The sequence below is a fragment of the Brachycentrus maculatus genome, unplaced genomic scaffold (assembly GCF_059751285.1).
Source record: "Brachycentrus maculatus isolate JH-2025_06_01 unplaced genomic scaffold, ASM5975128v1 h1tg000711l, whole genome shotgun sequence".
In the NCBI taxonomy this organism is placed as follows: domain Eukaryota; kingdom Metazoa; phylum Arthropoda; class Insecta; order Trichoptera; family Brachycentridae; genus Brachycentrus; species Brachycentrus maculatus.
The window spans coordinates 140471-167500 of NW_028281442.1; the positions used below are offsets into that span (position 1 = coordinate 140471).

At 31.1% G+C, this 27030-nt stretch overlaps 1 protein-coding gene across 1 annotated transcript in view; it reads right to left on the reverse strand.

Moving 5' to 3' along the window:
- Window positions 1–27030, reverse strand: part of mAChR-A (muscarinic Acetylcholine Receptor, A-type) — a 102365-nt gene that overhangs the window by 54805 nt on the left and 20530 nt on the right. Inside the window, exon 2 of the mRNA XM_088274718.1 lies at window positions 4118–4935. Within this exon, the coding sequence (XP_088130844.1) occupies window positions 4118–4899 (782 nt within the window). The 5' untranslated portion in view covers window positions 4900–4935. The remainder of the gene's footprint in view (window positions 1–4117; window positions 4936–27030) is intronic.

Consider the following 27030-nt stretch of genomic DNA (forward strand, 5'->3'; position numbering starts at 1 on the left):
AATCTGGTGTCATAAAAGTGCTCATCATCCATCGTATTTATATATATTTATTTATATATTTTTTTCTTCACATATGTAATTTAATATATATGTGTATGTACGTATGTGTAAGTATGTTTTTATTATTATTACTATTTGTTATTTTATTATTATTTTTTGTTTAAGAATTTTTGTTGTCTCTATTGGTGTATTTTTATATTAGATATTGTATATATGTATTATGTTAAAGGCATTATCCGTTCAATAAATAATATAAATATATGTGTATGAATATATACAGAAAACTAAAACGTTAATAATAAAATGTAATCTAAATATATTCACAGTATTTTGGGAGTGTCCAAATCCTTTCACAAATGTGAGTTACTCCATTTTTTATTGGAATAAGGGTTTCTACTAAATAAAAAGTATACCCAACTGAGCCATATTTATTTGTTTTTTTGTTTTAAAGGAATAACCCGCAAAGCTTCTATTAGAGGCTTGTCTGCAGGTAGGATAGTAATGATAGGGAAGGTAAATGTGAAAAATACACCCAGACCAATTGAAAATAAAACTTTCTTTAATTTATTTTGGAATTTGCGGGAATCGATCCCGCGACGCCAGTATACGCAGTTGAGCGTTTACCCAATTACGCCACGGCGCCTGCCCAAACCAAGATGCTACCAATAACTCACATACGAGCGTGTTAATAATAATGTGAGATAGATTATAAATACAGGTTTTTACAATTACATCATTTGAATGGATATATATGGCAAATCTTAGCTTAAAAATCGCCGAATCCTTCAAAGAAAATACGTGGAATTTCTGTTAAAAATTATTATTTCCTTCTTCTAAAATATTTCTCACGTAAAGAAAGTGAACCTTTCAAAGTCGTATTTTTCAAAACAAATGTACGATCGAGAAAAGTTTGCAAAGGCTGAAATTTATTTTAATACCAGGAGCGCACAAAGTCAAAGGTTCAAAGGAACACAGCATTTTAAATATTCTAGCTTCTAGGCGCTTCAGGTGTTTAACGCTAAAACGGGAAATTGAAGAACGTTATCAGGAGCGTATCAAGGCGCGCGGGTATCGGGTATATTGAAACATAATAGAAACAGTCTCTCTGCTCTCCTGCGATAACATTCAATCTGATATTCTGTGTACGGCTTCCGATTTCTGAGCCGCCTTTTAGTAGCTAGACAGCCGGAGATGAGGTATCGGAAAGTGATATTCTGATGGCTTCAATTCATGTACTCCTGGGAATTATATTTGTATTGCATACGGATCTATCGGAAGAAATGATCAGATGCATTACGCTACATGCAAGCTGTTAAATAAACACACAAACATTCGTTTCTAATTTAAATTTAACTTGGTAAATACCGCTATTTTTAAAAATGTATCCATCATGTCTGTCTATTTATGTATTGTAAAATGGATTTATTTTATTGGATTTAAGTTTTGTACTGATATTTCTTGATGGAACTGCATTTAAACTAACTAACCATCACGCTGCTTCGGTGGGGTAGGCAGAGAGGATCTAACGCCACACCACTCTGTCTTTGTAAACATTCTTCGCTTCTTCTACATTCATGCATCTCCTCATACATACTCGACGATTATTACGACTCCTGATCCGGCCGCTTTCAAGTATTTGGCAAACCTGATTGTGCCAAGTTTTCCTCGGTATTCCTCTGCTTCTTTTTCCAACTACATTTGCTTCATAAATTTGTTTAACCGTTCTTTCCTCTCTCATACGTTCCACATGTCCAAACCATTTCAACACACCTTTCTTAATTTTTTCGATAATGCTTATCTCAGCCTTGCATTCTTTCCTTATTTCATCATTCGAACATCTATCAAACATCGTTTTGCCACACATTCGTCTGAGGGATCAAACTGCATTTTATTGAATAAAATAACAGCTTTGTACTTTTTCCACTATTATTTTATATTTTACTATTATTATATACGAAAACTTACATCCAATAGAATAATTTTAAGAATTCATTATACAGTACATAAATAAACAGACATGAAAGATTACAAGTTTTTTTATGGAAATTCCATAAGGCTATGGGGTAGGCATATCAAAAAAGTTCCATTAAATCAGCTGTCAGATGAGGTGGTAGTGGAAATCCGACAGGGGCCGGAAACCTCACATCCTCTGGGAAACGGAGATCGGGATCCAGGGGTTACAAACATACAGCAGAATATAAACGTAGAGGTCCTCACGAAACAGTTACATTTCCAATATTGCACAAAAAACCCTTGGAATGCAAATCTGTTCTGTTTACTGTATTCTATAGAAATCTGAATCAAAGTTGTGACAAAACGTGACCAAACCTGTGTTAAACCAATATGAAATCATTAAATCGCACCAAAACGTAACAATAATAGAAGCTAGAATTCTACTACTACTACTACTACTACCATCACGCCGTTTCCCCGCAGGGGTAGGCAGAGAGGATGGAACGCCACACTCTTCTGTCCTGACATACACTCCTAGCCTCCTTCACATCCATACATCTAGTCATACATGCCCTCCGATTACGCAGACTTCTCTAGAATTCTCGATTACTTAAAATCAATTAATAATAAAAAAACAATTAATAATAATAAAAAATTAATTAATAATGGAAATGATGAGGACTTCCACAAACAATCGCTACATTTATGTACTACACAAAAGGCAAAATAGAAGGTCGACGAGGTGTGGGCAGAAGGGAGATCTTCGGGCCCCGGAATATATGAGATTAGATGGGGATCTTTTGCAGTGAGAGGATAGAGATTCAGATTCAACAACATTTTGAGTGTATCCAAATACATGTTTAAAAATCTGGATTATCTCCAATTACGAGTAATTTTCCATATTATTTTTTAGATGTCTCAACATAGATGAAGAAGAATATTAAAATCTGGGCATTTGAAATCTGGTTGTCAATCATGGGTAAAATTGGTGAATGTTACACGTGTGTAAAGTGATCCCTCAAACTACAATAGCTTAACTTAATTATAATGTCTACCGGATTCGAAACTAACCGCTTCTTTTTCAAGACCGATTTATTCTAAATGATTAATAATAATTAACAATACTTTTTCATTACTGATTATTAATAGTATTAATCAGTCTTGAAAAAGAAGCGGTTAGCTTCGAAACTGGTAGACATTATAATTAAGTTAAAATAAAATATTTATAGTGATTTTAAAACAAAGTTATATGTGAATTATAAATGGAAAATCACAAAGTTATTGATGTTCAAATATAAATTATAATAATTAATTTTTGAAAATATTTTCAAAATTATTTGCACCCTTTTCAAAATACGGTTGGTTTTCCCTGAGAGGGAAGGAATACAATGTAGGTACAACTCAGAATCATATTTTCATATTATGTACATATATATGTAAATGGAATACACACATACATATATTTACGTTTATGCAGGTAATTTTATTTTACAGAATTATTTTTTTTACAAACAACACGTTAATTTGTACAGTGTTTGAAAATGATGCGGAATGCTTCGAAACACGTGTATCAATAGATTTTAAGAAATAGTCCGGTTTATTTAGTATTTTACTTTATTTTTAAATGTCTATGTATGTACACTAACTAACAAACTAACTATTATGCCGCTTTTCCGCAGGGGTAGGCAGAGAGAATGTTGCGCCACACCAATCTGTCTTTGCACACAATTGTTTCATCTAGTTATGGCATTGTCATTCGTTTGAAAATGCCATGACTGGGCGAAACAATTGTCACAATATTATTTTTTTACGAGTTTTGTTAGTAAAATACAACTTAGAAGACTCAAAAAAATCTGTTTGATTTAAAAATTAGTACACATATTAAAATGGAACTCTACAAATTATGTAAACGCCAAATCAAGAAATAAATTAAATTAAAATATTTGTGTAAATAATAAAAACGCAAATATTTTTTTTTTAATAAAAAAAAGGTTTGTGATATGGTGATATAACACTTTTCTTATCATTCATCATTCACCTTATGTAATGCCAGTCAAAAGTATTACACAAAGTTGAAAGATAAGGAGAGTTGAATGATAAGGAGAGTGTTATTGAAATGACTACTATCAACTGTTGAATACGAGAAAGACTACGGTATGCCTACCTCGAATTGGACCTCTTCGATGAGTCGTGCTTCTTCCCCCCTTGAAGGTTCGGCAAGTCCTTCTGCCGTTTTTTGGTCTCCCTCCAGATTCTCCAGTACAATATACACATCACAGTAACAGGAACGTAGAACGCCGCGATGGCCGTTCCGAACGTGATGTAGTGATTAGTCTCGATGAACTGAATGTAACAAGCGTCGTGCGGCACCGTCCTCTGGCCCTCGATGTACGGCCACGCGTAGATCCACGGCGGCCAGAGGAGCAGGCTTATTCCCCATGCGCTGCCGATCATCACGGCCGCCTTGCCCGTGGTCCTCTTGGCTCGATAGGTCAGCGGCCTGGTCACGCTGAAGTAGCGGTCGAAGCTGATGATGAGGAGGTTCAAGACGGAGGCGTTGGAGGCGAGGTAGTCCAGAGCCAGCCAGGTGTCGCAGACGTGCGGGCCGAGGGGCCAGTAGCCCATGATGATCGACACGGTGAACAGCGGCATCGAGATGAGTCCGATGGCGAAGTCCGCCACGGCGAGAGAGAAGAGGAAATAGTTGCTGATGGTCTGCAGCTGCTTGTCGATCTTGAAGGAGATCATGACCATGCAGTTGCCCACGACGGTCAGGACCGAGAGGATGGTGGCGATGATGGCGATGAACACCATCTGCGGGATGCTGAAGCGCGCGTGCGGCGGCTTGGCCGTGGAGGAGCCATACAGGTCGGTGACATTGTAGTCCGGGTCCAGCACTGTCGACAGGAGTCCGAACTCCTCGCCCTCGGTGGTCATGCTGCTCATGATCGCCTCTCACCTCACATCTTCGCAGCTGGTCACCTGGAACCAAAAATATCCGTATTTATATGCGGAAGGATCTCAGACCATTGCATATATCGTAATCGTACAGGAGAAAGTGGACAACTACCAAAACGTAAAATGTTCAGGAGGGCCATTTAAGTCACTTTTGCTTGGCAAGAAAATAAACATCAATGCAATTAGTCATTTTTAACAAGTCAATATATTATACTTTCAAGTTTACAATCGCTTTGGGATTTGTTCTAGGTCAACATTAAGCTATTAAGATGTCAAATAGTCAAAAATCACGTTTTTGTAAAAAAAAAATGCACTGGTCATTTTCTCCTGTATGAGGACGATATACAGGTTTCAAGAATAAATAAAATATGGATATTCAATTGAAGAAAATTTCCGAAATACAAGTAATACAAAATAGAGTTATAAGAAATATATATACTGTGTTTGAAAATGATGTGGAATGCATCGAAACAGTAGAATCAGATATCAATCAAGTAGATGTTAAGAAACAGTGGAATTTATTAAGTAAAACTCAAATTAAAAAGGAAATAAATTTTGTCTACCGCACACCACTCTTATAAAACACATTTATTAGAGCACTAACATAAAACCATTCTCCCAACATATGAAATTACAAATATGTACAATGCTTCAAATAATGTTTAAAACGACTCACAGCAACACCAAACCGATTTTTACAAAGAAATTCAACATTTTAATACACGAGGATATAATAAAACACACGTGGAGCTGATAAATACCACTTAGTTAGAAAAAAATCCTTATAATATCGTGGGTATTCTGGCAAAAAAGTTAACTCTAAAATCCCTGTTTAAATAATCCCTGTTTTTTTTAAATTTTAGCCTAAGTAAAATACCCGCTATTAAACTTCAAGTTTAATCTACTTATAAAACCACATGATTATGACATTTCAAACTTCTTAGTTTGTAAACCTTATAAAATTAAACACCTTTGTTATAACTACTTTTTTATTATTAGTAAACTTTTTAACCTACCGGTTTCGAAAAGAACCTTGTCATCATCAAGGTTTATTAAATTCTCAAACATTAAAAACATTAAAATACTCATTATATTTTAAACCGGTAGGTTAAAAGTTGTACCAAAAATTAAAAAAAAGTGGTTAAAACAAAGGAGTTTAATTTTTTAAAGTTTATAAAATGTGCCACAAAGTATCTGCGAAAAACATTCAAGAAATACTTAGTGTATTTTTCCAGTTAATAGAACGTTGAAAATGATAGAGAATATGACAGCTTCAACTGAATGAATGAGGGATGAAGAGAATGAAGACTGATTTTAAAACGTTTGTTCCTATTCATAGGTCACTAGGTTGTATAGACCAGATAAAGGCCTCGAAAGTTCGCAGAGGTCTCGTAAAGGGCGGTTGGAAAAAGAGTTTCGGGCAGATTTTCGGGAGACTTAGTTTGAAAGGGCTGATGTACTGTATATCTGATCGCGATAAATTAACTGGGCGGGGGTGAAACGATATTTTAGGATTCGGCCAACCGTAAAACCAGACTTGCTTTATTCGAGGGATGAAATCAAATGAAGAGGAACATTTTACTTAGGCTGGATGTGTTGTTTGTTTTAAATTACTTGTGGTTTGGTGTTATAAGGTATTTTTAGCATCAAAAACTGGCTGCATGGTCCCTAAAAAATATTATTTATTTATTCGGCATTAACTTTGTGAAATTACATTTCGATTATTTAAAAAAAAAACTTAATACCACTTTATAAGTCTTCTTGCTTACTTTTTAATTTATGTTTTTAATGTATACGCCTTAAATGTTTGTTTGTAACGTTTATATATATAAATATATATATATATATATATATATATATATATATATATATATATATATATATATATATATATATATATATATGTATATATATATATATATATATATATATATATATATATATATATATATATATAAACATATATATATATATATATATATATATATATATATATATATATATATATATATATATATATATATATATATATATATATATATATATATATATATATATTTATATATATATATATATACTTTTATATATAAATATATACTATACTTTTTAATTTATGTTTTTAATGTATACGCCTTAAATGTTTGTTTGTAACGTTTATATATATATATATATATATATATATATATATATATATATATATATATATATATATATATATATATATATATATATATATATATATATATATATATATATATATATATATATATATATATATATATATATATATATATATATATATATATATATATATATATATATATATATATATATATATATATATATATATAACGTGGTAAAATTTTCCTTCGTAAATTGGGTGTAAATAATATGTAAAGTGGGTGTATAATAATAAAATAAACAATGTGTTGCTTTGTAATTAAAGTTTATTCTTAATTTCTCTTTAAAATATTTTTCTATCTATCTATCTGATTCTGACAGTTCAGAATATTATATTTTTTCTATCTGATGTCTCTTGTTTTATTCAGTGCGACGCATGCGACATCTGGTGGTAGAACTGTTTTAAGTAGGTACTATTTGTAAGTACTTAATAAAATGTATAGGTAGGTACCTAGGTATTTTATTACATATATATATATATATATATATATATATATATATATATATATATATATATATATATATTTATATATATATATTTATAAATATATATATATATATATATATATATATATATATATATATATATATATATATATATATATATATATATACATATATATATATATATATATATATATATATATATATATATATAAATATATATATATATATTTATATATATATATTTATATATAAATATATATATATATATATATATATATATATATATATATATATATATATATATATACAGTGGGTGGCCAAATTATTAGGGACACTTGTACTTTTTTGTAATTTTCAAGTTTAAATTAATTTTTTGGTCAAATCAATAAGTTTTAATTATTTTTTCTTATGTATTTTTGTTGCTGGTATCATAATTATTGTTTTGAAGATGTATCAATACTGTGAAATATCAAAAAAGTAATTTTTTTTCATTTGGATATTGATTAGTGAAAAATGATATTGGTGTGAGCTCAGTTAATATTTTTTTTAAACCATTTTTCTGTAAGTTTTTTGAGTTCAAGACTATAAAAACGTAAGTGTTGTTTAATAATTTATTAGTTTTGCTAATTCAATAAGTTAATTTCATTGAATTTTTAAATAAAATTCAATGTAGTTTGAACTGAACCATAATATTCTCAATTTAAGTATGGGCAAGTCTTCAAACATATCTCTGAAAAAATATAGGGAAGTTATAACCTCACTACTTCATTCAAAGAAATAGCAGCACTTACAGATGTTTCGAAGTCAGGACTCCATCGGATTTAAAGAAAAATTGATAAAAACCTGCGTCTAGAATCAGCCCGCGTCGGAAAAAAAGGCAGAAAAAGCATCACAACTCCGCGTGGTGCCCATAAAATCAGGGACATCTATTTCCAAAATCGTAAAAAGTCTGTTGATTGTCTAATTGTTGTTGATTTCTGTTGATAAACGATGAAGGAATCAACGTATCCAAAAGGACAGTTCAGAGAAGGTTAGTTGATGTAAATCTAATGGGTCGACGTCCAACCAAAAAACTACGCCTGACTGAGGCATGAAGAAAAAACGACTCCTATGGGCCAAAGAACACCGGAATGTAACTGTTTCGGACTAGATTCGAATATTTATGGCTTGTATTCGTATAATAAATTTAGAAGATAAAAAATATATGTATTTTTGCAATTATGGTAATACATTACAGGTCTGCTTCTTGGACGAGTCAACATTAAAAATTTTGGTGGGAAAAATTTCATTTTTTCCGACGTGGCCCAGGAGAAAAATTCCACCCAGACTGCCTTGTGGAGATGGTTAAAATTACCCTGTTAGCAAAATGTTGTGGTCCTTAATCTCATTTAAGGGTATGGGATGCCTCTTTATCATGGAAGGGACCATGAGGCAAGAATAGTACCAGCGAGTACTGAAAAGTCGACTCCAGCCGAGGCTCAAGAATGGTTCCCTGGCGATGAAAAGTATGTGTTAATGCATGACTTGGTATTGTATCATAAAACCAAGAGTGTTATCACATTCCTGGCTGAAAAAAACCTCTGTGTTTTGCCATACCCGGGGAATTAGCTGGATATGAACCCCATTGAAAACCTTTGAGAACTAACGAAACGTGAGATTGCTAAAGAATTCATCACCACTAAGCGGCAAATGATAGAAACTCTTATCAGAGTATGGCATAATAACCCTAATCTCTGGCACAATGCAAAAATCTGCATTAAAAAGTATGCCCTGACGTTTGGAGGTTGTAATTGCAGCAAAGGGTGTTATTACTAAAAATTAAGATTTTTTCGAAATTGTTGAATAATCACTTATTATGATAAAAATAAATTGGTATTATTAAATCCATGATAATATAGTTTCTAAATTCTAAATAAAGCACCCCAATCTATAAAAAAATATTCAAAAAACCAAATTATTTGCTCATTAAATTCATTTAATAATGAAAATTACAGGAAATTCGAAGTGTCCCTAATAATATGGCCACCCACTGTATATATATATATATATATATATATATATATATATATATATATATATATATATATATATATATATATATATATATTTATATATATATATATACATATATATATATATATATATATATATATATATATATATATATATATATATATATATATATATATATATATATATATATATATATATATATATATATATATATATGTATATATATATATATATATATATATATATATATATTATATATATATATATATATATGTATTTATATATATATATATATATATATATATATATATATATATATATATATATATATATATATATATATATATATATATATATATATATATATTAATGAATTGAAATGAATCGAATTCATTCATTTTTATTACACGACTAGTTTTGCAAACTACAGATGTTTTCATCTTCGCTTGCCCAAACCATCTCAACACACCTATCTTGATTTTATCGATAGTGTTTATCTCAGTCTTGCATTTTTTCCTCTAGTTATCTCTTCTGATAAAACGTTTTTTTATTGAAATATAGTATGTTATTTTCTTGAAAATATCAAATGTCTCAGTCACCCTATTTTTTCCAGTCAAATCGTATATTCAAATCTACACGTGTCTTATGATAATGTTACAAAATGTAAAGATTCAGTTACATTACAAATGTATTATTTGAAGATAAACCTACCAGGTGAACCACTGTTATGTGGAATAAAGATTACAGCGACATTCATATATAGGATGTTTTTTTTAGAGATTTTGTTTTTCAACTGGCAACGTTGTTTCTGCAGACTGTCAATTTGATAGTTGACAGTTGATTTGTAGTCAGTACGTTTTGCCATTTCACCATGAATAGACTGAATGACCGTGTCGTAGGTTTGGTGAATGGGCCGAAAACAATATTCAGCTTGATCCTCTTTTTCAACGCAAAATTTTGTCCACCGATAAGGCACATTTTTAGTTAAATAAAATGTAGTGAAATTACATATTTAAAAAAAATCATGAGTACCAATTACAGTTCTTCACAACTATGCATAAGAAAAGTCTATATATATAAGAAGAGACATGAGACAAGGATGGGATAAAGAGAAAAGGAGATGGCAGTGATAGGAAAAGAAGAAAAGGAAAGGACAGGGAATAGAATTACCTTTTTAGGTTTATAAGATTTCGAATTTTAAAGTTTGAAAGATCTGAAGACGAAGAAAAAAAGTGTTGTTTTTTTTAAAAATAATTAACATGTCATTCCACAAAGTAAATACCGAATCAATAAATAATCCAATTTGATTTGTAAGGTGTCCAATTTGGTTTAAAAAACGATAAATTTGGAGTAAAAAACCTGTATGGGATATACGAGTATGTAAGCTATGTAAAAGTTTATCGTTTGAGCTGTATTGATTTCAAACCAAGGTATCGTGGAGTTATTTCACATGTCATAAGGTCCTTGAAGATGATTTATCGAGAATTACGAGTAAAAGCTCAAGGAAACGAATCTCATTTTGAAAAAAGGATGTTTACATTCACTAGCTACTTGAAATCCGAAACTGCTCAAAGATTGAGGCCCCATATCAAATCAATATTACTACTCATACGCCTTCTTTTCAAATAATAATCAGTACAAAATAGATTTTGAAGTACCTTGACTTAAAGGTTTTAGGTCACACTCAAAAGATGTAGACTCTGCGATCTTCTTTACAATTAAGGCTAAACTCGCAATAATATAACACAGTTGTTTTCCGGCAACGCATAGAGCCGGTCACGTCCAATTTTTTTTTTAAGAATACATATTGGATTTTTTGTTTTTAAGTAAATGTATTGAAAAAATATTTTTATAATTTTTTTTTAAAACTGATTATTTTTCAATAACTGTTTTCTTTTCAAATCCATATATTTATTTCGAAGAAAAACTAAATTTTTCAATAAAAAAAAACAATCACGTCAAATGTTACCTATGCTGTTCCATATGTGACGCGTTTCGTCTTATTAAGACATTATCAAACACCGAGTGTTATAATGTCTGAATAATACGAAACGCGTCACATATCATATAATATGTGTTAATAAAAGTAGAATTCAACTAAAAAACCGTGTTTAATTTAGGATATATTACAAGTTTATTTTATATTATAAGTTTATTTTATATGTTCCTTAACATCAGTTAATTATTTTTATTGTTATTGTTTTTCTTTTGCTTCTATCCCTATTTCCTCTCAAATTCTTTATTTATTGTTATTACAATGTAATTTGTTTGTTTGAGCTTAAATACGTGTGGAGACTTCAAAAATAAAACTGTATAATTTATATTTGAAGCATTTACTTTGTGATTTTCCATTTTATAATTGAAATGTAACAATGTACGTAAAAATCTTTAAATGTTCTATTATAACTTAATTATAATGTCTGCCGGTTTCGAAGCTAACCGCTTCTTTATCGAGACTAATCAATACTTATAATATTATTAATCAGTCTTGATAAAGAAGTGGTTAGGTTAGGTTAGGTGTAATAGTATTAATCAGTCTTATAATAATAATAAATAATAAAACCCTCATCCGCACCCCAATGGTGCATAGGGCACTGCGTCATATAAACGCAGTGTTATCTTGATCGTTTACACATGAAGGAAAGGTGATCAGCCCTCCGCTTCAGGTACCAGTCCAGGGTAATATTGAAAAATATTGACAGTGAAAAAATCTATATCTATATCTATATAGTCTTATACTAATAATAGTATTAATCAGTCTTGATAGAGAAGCGGTTAGGTTAGGTTAGGTTCGAAACCGGCAGACATTATAATTAAGTTATGATAAAATATTAATAGTGATTTGAAAACAAAGTTACATTTTAATTATGAATTAAAAGTGTATTCCGGGGCATACTGTATTCAAGCGCGCGTATTTTAAATAAAGAATAAGCCAACCGAAGTATCAAGTTACCAATCTTTTCTTTTCGCGTTTCTATGGCGACATTCGAGCCCATAATGCTGGGATTTATCTATGCATATATCACTCAGGAGATGTCATAGGAAACGAAGGAAATTGCCGCAAAATCAATATGTGCTCCGAGATGCTATCTGATCTAGAGCAATATTTTGACAATATGCGAAAACAACTGTTTGTCAAGGAGAGAATCGGGGTGGTTTTTGTTTGAAAGTATTTTGTGAAATTGATCCGGTATAGTACGGGTATGTGGTAACTCAAAGAAAATAAGCAAATATTTTGTATATTAAAAGCGTTGTTAACTTTGTGGTTTGGTAATATAACACTCTCTTTATCATTCATCTTTACTTTGTGTAATACCATATTAATTTAAATGGTATTACACAAAGTGAACGATGAATGATAAGGAGAGTGTTACAATAAGCAAAGGCTAACACGAAAAATCCGCCTCCGTGGTGTAATGATCAGCGTGTTTAACTACCGCGCTGGAGGTCCCGGGTTCGATTTCCAGGGGGATTATTTATTGTATCAGCATTTACTTTGTGGATTGACATGTTGAATATTTAAACACTTTTGTAATACCACTTAATGAATTTTTTTTCATTACGCACGACTAGTTTTGAAAACTACAGATGTTTTCATCTACAAGTGAATAGTAAAACTAACGAGCTAAAAATATATTGTAAAATCGTCGTGGACTTAGTAGCATTTTTTTAAAAAGAGAAATATTTATGTTTTAATTATTTAGACAAATCTTTCAATTTCATACTACTATTTCTGTGAGCCTAAGCGGCTCGAACCGAGAAACCCTGATTTAAGAGTCCGCGACACTAACCACGGGACCACAACCCGACACGATTATTTTCCAGAATTCCTGAATCACATTATTGAAACTAACTATATATATATATATTTATATATATATATATATATATACATATATATATATATATATATATATATATATATATATATATATATATATATATATATATATATATATATATATATATATATATATATATATATATATATATATATATATATATATATAAATATATATAAATATATATATATATATATATATATATATATATATATATATATATATATATATATATATATATATATATATATATATATATATATATATATATATATATATATATATATATATATATATATACGACCCGCTGAAGGCTAAAAAGTATAGGGATGACGTCACAAATCGAAAATACAAATCCTGCATATAAAAATTCTTATACCCTTAGTATGAGGAATATTAAACTACGTGATTTCTCTGCGATCGAGGAAATTATCTGTATTTCCCGGATTTCCACGGATCCCTTTCTTCATCGTCAACTTTTTTCTGTATTTCGATAAATAATGATATTTCCTTCAGTCTCGTAATCTGACAACAAAAGGTGCTTTTCAATGTACACGGTTTAATGAGAGGGGTTAGAAAAATAAAGTGTTTTAATAAGAAGAGATCTTACTGTCTTTACAAAGATGAAAAAAGTGGCAATACAATTACATATATAGGATTTCTTGAATGTTTTTCGCAGATACTTTGTGGCACATTTTATAAACTTTATAAAATTAAACAACTTTGTACTAACCACATTTTTATTATTAATAATAATAATAATAAAACCCTTATCCGCACCCCAATGGTGCATAGGGCACTGTGTCATATAAACGCAGTGTTATCTTGATCGTAATATTTTTTTAGTACACTTTAACCAACCGTTTTTGGGCGATTCCATTCGTAGTTGTTATTTGGAGTTGGTACGCAATGCACAATAAAAATAACATTTAGGAGTTTTTAAATCATATTTTAAAATCATGTTTTTTTAAATCATATTTTCATATGGTGTACGGAGTGCGTGGAAGTTTTTGGTAAGGGAATGTAATTAACTATGAGTATTTTAATGTTGTAAAATTTAATAAACCCTGACGATGACAAGGTTCTTGTCGAAACCGGTTGGTTAAAGTGTACTTATAATAAAAAAAGTGGTTGAAACAATAATGTTTAATTTTATAAACATATATAAGAGTTTTTTGTTGTTACAGGTTTGGTTTTTACACTGCCAACATTGTTTCTACAGACTGTCAATATGACGGCGTGTATGTATGAGATGATGCATTAACGTGAAAGAGATGACAGAATGGTGTAGCGTTCTATGCTCTCTGCCTACCCCCAGTGGGGTGCACAGAGAATTAATTAGGGTAGCAGTACAGGTAGGTAGTAAGGTGAGAAGCTAGGTACGACTTACTCGGGTAGATAGTAAGGTAAGAAGCTAGGTTCGACTTACTAGGGTAGATAGTAAGGTAAGAAGCTAGGTACGACTTACTAGGGTAGATAGTAAGGTAAGAAGCTAGGTACGACTTACTAGGGTAGGTAATAAGGTAAGCTAGGTACTACTTAGTAAATTAGGGTAGGTACTGGTTGCGTTATTATATCGTAGTCGTACCGGAGACAGTGACCAACTAACAAAACGTAAAATGTAACAGGAGGGCCATTTAAGTCACTTTTGCTTGGCACGAAAATAAACATCAACTCAGTTTGTCATTTTTAACAAGTCAATATATTATACTTCCAAGTTTACAATCCTTTAGGATTTTTTTCAGAGCAATATTATGCTATTAAGATATCAAACAGTCAATGATCACGTTTTTGTAAAAAAATGCACTTGGTCACTTTCTCCTGTATGACTACGATATGTCACGCGGGTAAGTTAGGATATGCACTGTTTTTCTGCCCATATGGGATGCACGCCCCTGCCTACGCCTATGGGGAAATGGCGCGACGGTTAAAACTAATAACCCCATGTACAAAACCCGCTCGAAGGAGTTTGCAATAGAGTCGGAAGTAAAGCCGAAATAATGACTAAATAAACCGGAACTTGAGTTAGCGAAACTTATTTCTGTTGGTGACACTTCACTTTTATATCACTGTTAAACTCTTTTATACGCCTTTAACTACTTTTTCCCGACTTTTCTTCTTGGCTTAGGGTATATTTTGAAAATTGCCCCGAGCACATTTCGACCCGTAACGAACAGCGGGGTTAGTGGAGTTTCTAATGAAAGTGGAACGCAACATTTTTATGGACCCGATGTATTTTCTTTTCCGCCAGTTAAAAATAAGAGTGATTTCTTATACTTGTATGATATATACCATAAACAGAAAGTGTGTACATATTTTCCTTTGGGGGATACAATTGACCGCCGTAGAGGTAACGCGTCATTCCATGCCCGATTTTTTTGAATGATGTATACTGGATATTTTTTTGTTTTTTACAATATATAAAGAAAAAATATAATTTTTTTTTTAACTCCCAACATTTCAGTAACTCTTTTCTATTCAAAACCATGTAATTATTTTGAGGAAAAAAATATTATTTAAATGCAAAAACGTGTTTTAAGATAAATCTATTACCTACATAAAATTTTACCTGATTTTAGAGAAAATTAAGTTGCGACTTAACGAATACCGGGTCTTCATAACGCTAAATTAAGCTAAAAACCTAATTTTACCATTTATTATAGGAGTGAGCATAATATTCATAATACCTGTGTACCTTCCATATACTGACCATTGTGTAAAAGAGTAAAACCAATGCCTGTAGGAAGAGCTATCGCCATGTTGAACAATATCTCATTGGATATTGATCTGTTCCATGTGTCTGAGGGAGTTTTCCGAAGCGGGATTCTTCTACACCTTTAGTAATAGTTCTTACAAATATTTTATTTAAATTTATTTTAAATGTATACGATTTTAATTTTTTATAATTTGTGATGTATATTTTATTTTAAATGTATACGATTTTAATTTTTTATAATTTGTGATGTATATATTAATTGAAATAAATAAATTGAAATTGAAAAAAAATTAACCAAGATAATGTTCATTGTACCTTCCATGCACTGACCATTGTGTGTAGGAATAATACTAATAAAATGTTCATAATGCCTTTGTAACTTCCATAAACTGACCATTATGTAGGTCCTCGTATATAAGAGTAAATCGCTTTCATTATTGATGGAAGTTAAATTTTTAGTACCCTCCTTCGACATTTGAAATTGCGTGCTTTAACGCGAAAGTAAGTATCTATAAAGGCTTTTATTTCTTTAAACTGGGTCATGTTTTCAGGCGTATTTATAAGTGAAATCTAAGGTTTTTCTCGAAAGTAGAAGTATTAAATCTTCATTTTGTTATCACTGCTTTGTCAAAGAGATGTTTCGTCCTAAAAGCTCTGTAGGCCTTACGATTTCAACCCTTTGAGACCTAAATTATCCCGAGATGTTCGTTGTGTAATGGTCAGCACGCTCGGCTACCATTCTAGGGTTCCCGGGTTTGATTCCCAGGGGGGTCAAATAAATACAGGTGATTTTTTCGCTCTATAGTATTTATTTATTCAATACCCTAGACTGGTATCTGAAGCAGAGGGCTAATCACCTTTCCTTCATATGTCAACGATCAAGCTTACACTACTTTAAGTGATGCAGTGTCCTATGAACGGTTGCAATATATTTAAATATTTTTTCAAATAATTCTTTAAAAATAAGATCTTATAGTATATCCTTTCAAGAACGTCATAAATCGAAAAACTTGATTTTTCACGAGAACGTTTTTAAAGTTTAAAAATATAATACAATGTATTAAAAATAAATATCAAGCCACTTATGAGCTTTTTACTGTGCAACAGATCTTTTTAGGTAAAACCTGAAGGTTTTTTCTCCATTCGTAAAATATTTATTATGCATAAAAAAATAATCAAACAATACCTTTTCTTCAAAATGCATTTTCTGCCCTGTAGCGGGTAAATATTAAGTTAAAAATATGCCGCTTTTGCTGGAAAACATGCACAACGGAAAATTGACGATTTTTGATTTATGACATTTTTTTAAAGGAGTATACGATATGTTATGTCTGTGTTGAGATGTCAAAAAATAATGTAAAAAATAACTCCTATTATTGGAGACAATCCAGGTTTGTCACAAGTATTTGAACACATTCAAAATGTTTTTTTTAGTTTTATCCGAGATCCGAAAGGGTTGAAGATTCCTGTGAGCGAGGGTTTCTTTATTAGGGTGATATGATTCTTTATTTCAGTCACCCATCTTCGTTTAAATCAACCATAGCTGTCTAAACAAAGCGAGACCTCTTCTTGTGGCCAACGAGTTATTTTGCCGAGTGAGTGAAATGTATTGGGTTTTAGGCGACATTGTTTTTAGCCTAACGTTTCTTGTTTTTGACGATAAACCCGACTTGACCCTTCTAGGTTAACGATAAACCCTTTCGCAATTTTGTTCATACCAATTATATTTTATTTTCATTAGCGGCGTTTAGAGTGTGTCCAAATACTAGTTCACAAATCTGGATTATCTCCAATTAGGAGTTATTTTTCATATAACTTTTTTTGTACATCTCAAAAAAGATGAAGAAGAATATGGAAGTCTGAGAATTCACTGGTCAAATTATACATTTAAGCTTAAAAATGGTATTTTCTAGCGTTTCTCAAGTATGTGAATATAATCCAGGATTCGAACCTCACATACAAATGAAAGAGTTTCTGCTCGTCCCACCATAGATGTCTCTCGCGATGTCTATCGAGTTCAAGAACTGGGTATCGAGATTAATCAATATATATTGAAGTTTCAAAATTTTGAGTAGTGTGGTTGTTGATCGTGTCTTTGCACACGTGTAACAGTCACCAATTCAATTGGTGACTGTTACACGTGTGTAAAGTGATAACTTAAACGAGCCTATGACGGCAAAAATTATAACATCTTTTGATAGGGTGATTTATTTTTGCGCCACTCTTCATGAGTAGTACAAATGTAATTTATTTTTTGACATCTCATCAAAGATGAAGAAGAATATGGAAGTCTGGGCATTTACGGGGCTTATGACCGTCATAGGCTGGTTTAAGTGATCACTTTACACACGTGTAACATTCACCAATTCTACCCATTATTGACAACCACACTACTCAAATTCTTGGAAGTTTTATATATATGAACCAGTTTAGAAACCTTGTTCATGAATCACTAGAACTTCACTAGAGACATCTATTGGTGAGATGTAAAGAAGCTTTTTACTAAGCAGAAACTCTTATATTAGTATGTGAGATCCGAATCCTGGATTATAATCACACACATGAGAAACGCCAGAAAATACCATTTTCATTTTTATTATTAAGCTTATAATTTGACCAGATAATTTATTTACAACATTTTGAGTGTGTCCAAATACTTGTTCACAAAATCTGGATTATCTCCAATTACAGGAGTTATTTTCATATTATTTTTTTACATCTCATCAAAGATGAAGAAGAATATGGAAGTCTGGGCATTTACGGGGCAAATGCCTAGACTTCCATATTCTTCTTCATCTTTGATGAGATGTCAAAAAATAATATGAAAATAACTCCTGTAATTGGAGATAATCCAGATTTTGTGAACAAGTATTTGGACACACTCAAAATGTTGTAAACAAATGTAATTCGTTCCATCTGAGAATTGTACGAGATTCCCAGAATGAAATGTTTTGAAATTTGGATTAACGAGATGAATTCGAGAGTAATCGAAGGATTACGAGATAAGTTTGGTGAAGAGCTTCTCAGAAGACGCATCTCCATTTTGTAATTCCCAAAAACACTAATCTCCACTTGTAAAATAATAGAATTAAACAAAGCAATTCTTCGTATTGTATTATGATACAGTGAACCCCCTTATAACATTGAGAAAGATACCGCGTTATCGGAGAGAAAGTTATAAGAGGTTAATGATTTAAATGGTATATTTACATTTTTCATATAATTTTTTGACATCTCAACATAGATAAAGAAGAATATGGAAGTCTGGGCATTTACAGGGCTTACGACCGTCATAGGCTGGTATTCACCTGCCCAGACTTCCATATTTTGTTTCATCTATGTTGAGATGTCAAAAAAATACGAAAATATACTCCTACAATTGGAGACAATCCAGATTTGTGAACAAGTATTTGGACACACTCTAAACGTTGTTATTTACATTTGAACCAGCGGAAATGACTGAAATGAGTCATTATTAAATTAAGTACAATCTAAAACATTTACTCCTTTTAACGTTCCCTCAGAAAATGTGGTGGTACCTTTCTCAGCGTTATAAGGGGGTTAACTGTATATTTTTGTTATTTGATTTCTCAACATAGATCAAGAAGAATATTCAAATCTGGGTATTTACAGGGCTTCAAACCTATCGCAGGCTGGTTTGGGTGATTAATTTATACACGTGTTACTTTCTACCACATTACTGAAATTCTATAAATATGTGTGTGTGTGTGTGTATATATATATATATATATATATATATATATATATATATATATATATATATATATATATATATATATATATATATATATATATATATATATATATATATATATATATATATATATATATATATATATATATATATATATATATATATATATATATATATATATATATATATATATATGGGCTCGCGAGAGTATCTATGGTTGATTTGACTAAGCTTTTATTTTGCAGAGACCCTTTATTTTAAATGTCTGCAAGATCCTTACCGAATTAATTCATATACCGGGAGAAGCCTGAAAACATGATTGTCAATTTTTTATGGAGCTTATAATTTGTGTAGTAATTTTATTCACAACATTTTGGGTGTGACCTTGGGTTTCTCCATTTTGCAATGTGTTGTAAGGCGAAATGAGGAAATGAGAAGAAAATAATACATTTTGGTCCAGAAGGGGCGTGTAAACAAACTTAAGATTGACACATGACCTTGACGATACGAAGGCATGATTTTCCATAGGGGTCGGTTTTTAGAAACGGCGAAAGAAAATAAACGGGGGAATATAAAAGGGCTTCTGAAGCAAATGTCAGCCTTATCTTACAAACAAAATTAGTCTCAGGGGAGTATGCTCTGCCCTTAAAATTCAACAACTGTCAAATTTATTTAAAACATAAATATGTTTACATATCGCTCACTCCTTTCAACGTCATATACCTTTCGTCAAATTTCTGCTGTGCATGTTTTTGAAATGCCCAGAAAATGTACTATATCCCAGCAGAAACAGGGCAAAAAGTGTTGTTTTTTGCATTTTGAGGAAAATGTACTGTTTAATTTTTTTTTAAGAACTAAATATTTTTCAAATGGAGAAAAAAACCTTAAGGTTTTATCTAAAAAGTTCAATATGTGGCTTGATATTTATTTTTTATACATTTTATCATATTCTTAACTATATTATTTTAATATTAATATTCTAACTATATCCTGAAAAATCAAGTTTTTTTAATAAATGACGTTGTTGAAAGGAGTGAGCGATATAACATACATGTTTACGAGTATAAATATATATATTTACACATTTATATATATATATATATATATATATATATATATATATATATATATATATATATATATATATATATATATATATATATATATATATATATATATATATATATATATATATATATATATATATATTTAAATTTTCAAACCGTTATCCGTATCCTTTAATACTATGGGTAATATTGAATAAATAAAGAGTGAGAAAATCCCTTATATTTATTTGACCCCCCCCCCCTCCCCTGGGAACCGAACCTGGGACCTCCAGCACGGTGGCCGAGCGTGCTGACCATTACACTACGGAAGCGGACAAAAAATAAATATTTATGTAAAAGACCTCCAGTACGCATGCAAAACACGTTTCAGAGTTTTTCAGTCAGTAAGAGTTTGTGAAACTGGCTTGCTATGGGTAGGTAGGTACTGTCGAAAATTATTAAATTATCCTACTCGCTGTGAAATTGGATTGTTCATTACAAGCTTAACTGGAACGCATTTTGGCGCCATAATTTTATTAAGTTTGACAATACACACCGCCCAACGAAATTTTCAATATTGCTGTCTCTTTTATTTATGCTTACATATTATATTTCGCGAGAGAGAGAAAGATAGAGAGATTTAAATTAACTGAAATTGGGTGGAGTTGGCTTTGAATTTAGAATACATTGATTGGATTTCCGGATGCAATGTGAAACCATAGATTTTAATAATTGGCAAAATGACAAATAAACAGGGCTGCCAAAACGTTATTTTTAAATTTATTTTATAATAATATTTTTATTTATTTATTTCTTAATGTTGATGTTACTTTGTTAATGTCCATGTTACACGTGTGTAAAGTGATCACTTAAACCAGCCTATGACCTAAGTTAGCCCCGCAAATGCCCAGACTTCCATATTATTCTTAATTTATGTTGAGATACCAAAAAATAATATAAATTAACTTTTAACTGGAGATAATCCAGATTTGGGAACAAGCATTTGGACATATTCTAAATATTATAAAATAAGCTAAAATAATAACATGTAAAGGAGGTTTTCTGGCGCTTCTCATGTATGTGATTATAATCCAGGATTCGGTGAGTGTTACACTTGTGTAAAGTGACCACTTAAACTAGCCTATGACGTTAGTAAGCCCCGTAAATGCCCAGACTTCCATATTCATCTTCATCTTCGTTGAGATGTCAACAAAATAATATGTTTAAATAAGTATATATGCATATATATATATATATATATATATATATATATATATATATATATATATATATATATATATATATATATATATACATACATACATACATAAATATATATATATATATATATATATATATATATATATATATATATATATATATATATATATATATATATATATATATATATATATATATGCGCATGTACCTGATCATAAATTCTTGTTGAGGGCACCCCTAAGTCCGATGTATCGCTGCGAGAGCTATTGAATCCGTTGGAGCGGAAAAATGTGCACTGACCATGTATAATTCTCACCCTAAAAGCAGTTGCTTCGCGAAAACTTCCATAAACTACAATATTGAAGTTGACAACTGTGCCATAGACAATTCCATGTTTCGCCCACTGACGATAATCCCATAAAGGCATAGAGCTCGGATATAAACTATTATTACTGCTAATAGTGGACCACTCCGGTACTTTTCTCTCTGAAAACATTTTCTCAATATGGAACGTGTCATTATTTTCCTAGTCGCTTAACTTTGTTAAGGGCCGAAATAAGGTTATATTACGCCATACGAAATACAGACAGGGTTCAGCATTTTAAAAGCGTCAATTAAGATTGTTAGTTTTGTTGGGCTGAACTAGAGATTCGGCGGTCACTTTGCGGTAAATCTATCGATTTTTAATTTAAGTTTTACTTGGTAAATACGAATATTTCTTAAAATGTATTGTAACACGTGTTTCGATACATTCCTCTTCATTATTCGATGCATTCTGCATACGGTGTTTGATAATGATGCGAAATGCATCGAAACACGTGTCACAATAGATTTTAAGAAATATTGGTAATTACAAACTAAAACTTAAATTTAAAATAATTTAAAAGATTAACAAAAGCTGTAAAAGGTATTTTTTCCATAGAGAGGAAAGGGATCTGTTCTTTTTCTATCGAAATCTTAATGAAAGTTTCGACAAAACGTGACCAAACCTGTGTTAAACTAATATTAAATCATAAAATCGCACCAAAACGTAACAATTTTACAAGCTAGAATTCTCATGACTTAAAATCGTTTATGATGGATATGTAACGTGTTGGTGAAGACCTCTACATATGTATTTAATATGTTGTTTTGAATATTGAAAGCATTACCTTTGTGGATCATATTGATAAGACTTTGTGTTTTGATCCACTCATTTGAGTGGATCAAAACACAAAGTCTTTTTATTTTTCAAAATAATATATTTAATATGTTTTTAAAAACTAAAACAAAAAAATATTTCGCTTCACTCTGTGTATACGAAACATTCAGAAGGGTAGTTCGTGACGAACAACGACAAGGGGTGGAGAAGGGAAGAAGGGGAGGTCGGGGGGGAGGGTGTCTGACAAATACAGAGAACAAGTTTGCGAGTGTCACCAATCAGGATTCCGCGAATCTCTCAACTAAACTCGTCAACGAAATAAGGTTACACTTGTTCTTCAGCTGGCATTCTTTAACATCGGCGACATCTAACTGTGGGAACAACCGTTTTTTATATTATATATATATATATATATATATATATATATATATATATATATATATATATATATATATATATATATATATATATTTATATATATATATATATATATATATATATATATATATATATATATATATATATATATATATATATATGTATATATATATATATATATATATACATATATATATATATATATATATATATATATATATATATATATATATATATATATATATATATATATATATATATATATATATATATATATATATATATATATATATATTATGTGTGTAATGTTTATTCCTGCATGATTGGGAAAACAACCATGAAAGTGTGTCGGGTTGTGGTCCCGTGATTAGTGTCGCGGACTCTTGAGTGAGAGTTTTTCGGTCCGAACCCACTTTACCACAATTTGATGCCTATTTCTAATAATGAGCCGCGTAGGCTCACAGAAATAGTATGAAATTGAAATATTTGTGTAAATAATAAAATAAAATACCACAAATATTTCTTTAAAAAAAAAAGACTGAATGCAGTCGATCCCTCAGACGATATATAGATACGATATATATAAATATAAGATTTAAAACCATTTTATTATAGTTTTGTACTGACATTTCTTGGTGGAAAAGCATGTTACAGAATATAATAAGATCTATGTAGTATTTACCACATGAATGTTATTCGATCAGCAGCCGGGTTTTGTCGTTACCGACATCATCAGACTGGTGCGAGGCTAGACAAAATGTTCTATAAACAACAAGGCAGGCACTGAAAACAATATTTTTTTCTAAAAAAAAATCTGACAAAATGAATTTAAATTACATGATTTGATGTAAAATTTAAATTTCAATTTCCAATTCGTCCCTCATAAATGGTGCCCTATGCACCATTTGGATAAATTGAATATGCAAAGGGATCAAATTACACAAACAAAAACACGTATTACGTGGCTGGTATAAGTGGTCAATTAGTCCTAATTTGATTGCAGTGCCTTGTGCATCATTAGGTGTGTATAAGAAGATGAAAAGGGGAAGAAATTACCATAAATACTCATAAATTCCTTTTTTCTCCTTGCTCATTCCGAATTTTCCTCCACTAAACGTGTAAGGCCGGCTCGCTCAACTTCGCCCATAAATTTCCCTTGGCCAGGCGAAGACTTCGTATATCCGGTGGACAGAAAACATAGTCATATTATTATTATTTTTTTTTTGAAAAAAAGAGAAATATTTGTGAATTTTTTGTTCAAAAAAATACTTCAAGCGCTGACACAAGAGAGCTGATACACGAGCAGACACCGCGAGAATGAAAAGCCTTCTTAGAACAACCGAAATGAAGACTCTACGACCCATTGCAGGCCTAAGACAGCGGCAGAGTAAGAAACTCTGAAATAAGACAAATTTGCGATGTCGAAGATGTTGTGCGACGGGGAAAAGAAAGAAGACGTTTCTGGAGAAATCATGTGGGAAGAACAAGTTCAAATCGAGTGATGAGAATAGCAGTAGATAGCAGCATAAGATAGCAGCATAAGAGATAGCAGAACCCCAGGAAGACCACTTAAACGATGAAGAGACAGCTGGTCTTCCACCTCCCAGGAGCGGACCAGAGAATAACGGGACATAGTCCTAAATAAAGAAGAAGAAAAAAGAAGAAAAAGACTTCAATTTCATACTATTTCTGTGAGCCTAAGCGGCTCATTATAATAAATAGGTATCAAATTGTGGTAGAGTGGATTCGAACCGAAAAACTCTCACTCAAGAGTCCGCGACACTAATCACGGGACCACAACCCAACATTTCAATCCGGACATTTTAAAATTTTCACGTTTTTTTTATCACAGCACGACAAAATTGAGTGTCTCCAAATCTTTGTATACAAATCCTAGGTTTGTCTCCCCTTAAGAGTCATTTATTTTCATATTAATATCTCAACATAGATAAAGAATTTTAAAGGTATCTCAAACTGATATGAAACATGTATCATCCACTAATGTATAATTCTCTTTTTTTATGAATGGAGATGGAAGCCATCCCAGGGCTTACAATTTGGCATTTAGCTGGCTTAAGCGATCACTTTATACACTTGTATAACAGCGTATTGGACCACTAATTAAGTTTTATTTCACACTAGTTACATATGTTTTCATCGACAGGTGATCACAAAAGCATTTCAATAATAAACAATAAAATATTTATTTATATTCGAGGAAAAAGTTAATTTTTTAACTTACAATATTAATTATTAAGAAAAGGTAAAGGCAGTCTTTGTAAAAAGTAAAATTACAGATGTTTTCATCGACAGGTGATCACAAAAACTAATGACCAAAAATCATTCAGGTATTGGTAGAGATGAGTGGAGTAATAGCTTGAGGAGGAGTTCAGGGATGATTCTTGTTTCAATGGGAACATAGACAATAATGGTGACGAATTTCGGAAAAAACAAACTATTAAAATGGTAATTTTTAATTACAACATTTTGAGCGTGTCCAAATACTTGTTCACAAAATCTGTATTATCTCCAATTACAGGAGATATTTTCATATTATTTTTTGACATCTCATCAAAGATGAAGAAGAATATGGAAATCTGAGCACTTACGGGGTTGACGACCGTCATAGGCTGGTTTAAGTGATCACTTTACACACGTGTAACATTCACCAATTCTACCCATTATTGACAACCACACTTCTCAAACCGAGAAGAAAACGTGTACTTGTCTAAAGTGATCACTTAAACCAGCCTATGACGGTCGTCAGCCTCGTAAATGCCCAGACTTCCATATTCTTATTCATCTTTGATGAGATATCAAAAATAATATGTGATTTTTAATAATCAACATATCATTCCACAAAGTAAATGTCAAATTTATAAATAATATTACATAATCGTCCAGCATTCTTTTCAGTTTTCAGCAGTTGTTTTTTCAGGCCACCTTGTGAGCAGTAAAACTCCCTTGGAAATTTTACTTAAGGCTATATCTAAGTTTCCCTTGCGTTTCTCCCTTCTCTGGAGTAGGAAAGAATTTTAATATTACAACCGAGATATTTGTAGGTACTGTTTTAATTACGTGTTTATACAGTCTGTCACGAAAATTCTCATATCACACATAAAATCTTAACGTAACGGTTTTAATAAATTGTTAAACTCATACATTGATTCGCCGGAACTACTGGAACGTATAAGTTTTAGAGTTCTCGGTCGGATCACCAGGGCAACTGACACCTTATCGCTTTCCACAAGTAGAACAAACTCTAAACAAGGATCCCATATTTATCGTTCATCAAAATTGGTCAACGATGAATATGCTAATTTTTATTTGTTCTACTCGACACTGTCAACGCTGAGATCGCGTACATAGTAAGTCGATATTCATATCGTGGTGTGTCCCAATTTTCACATAATTTGTCT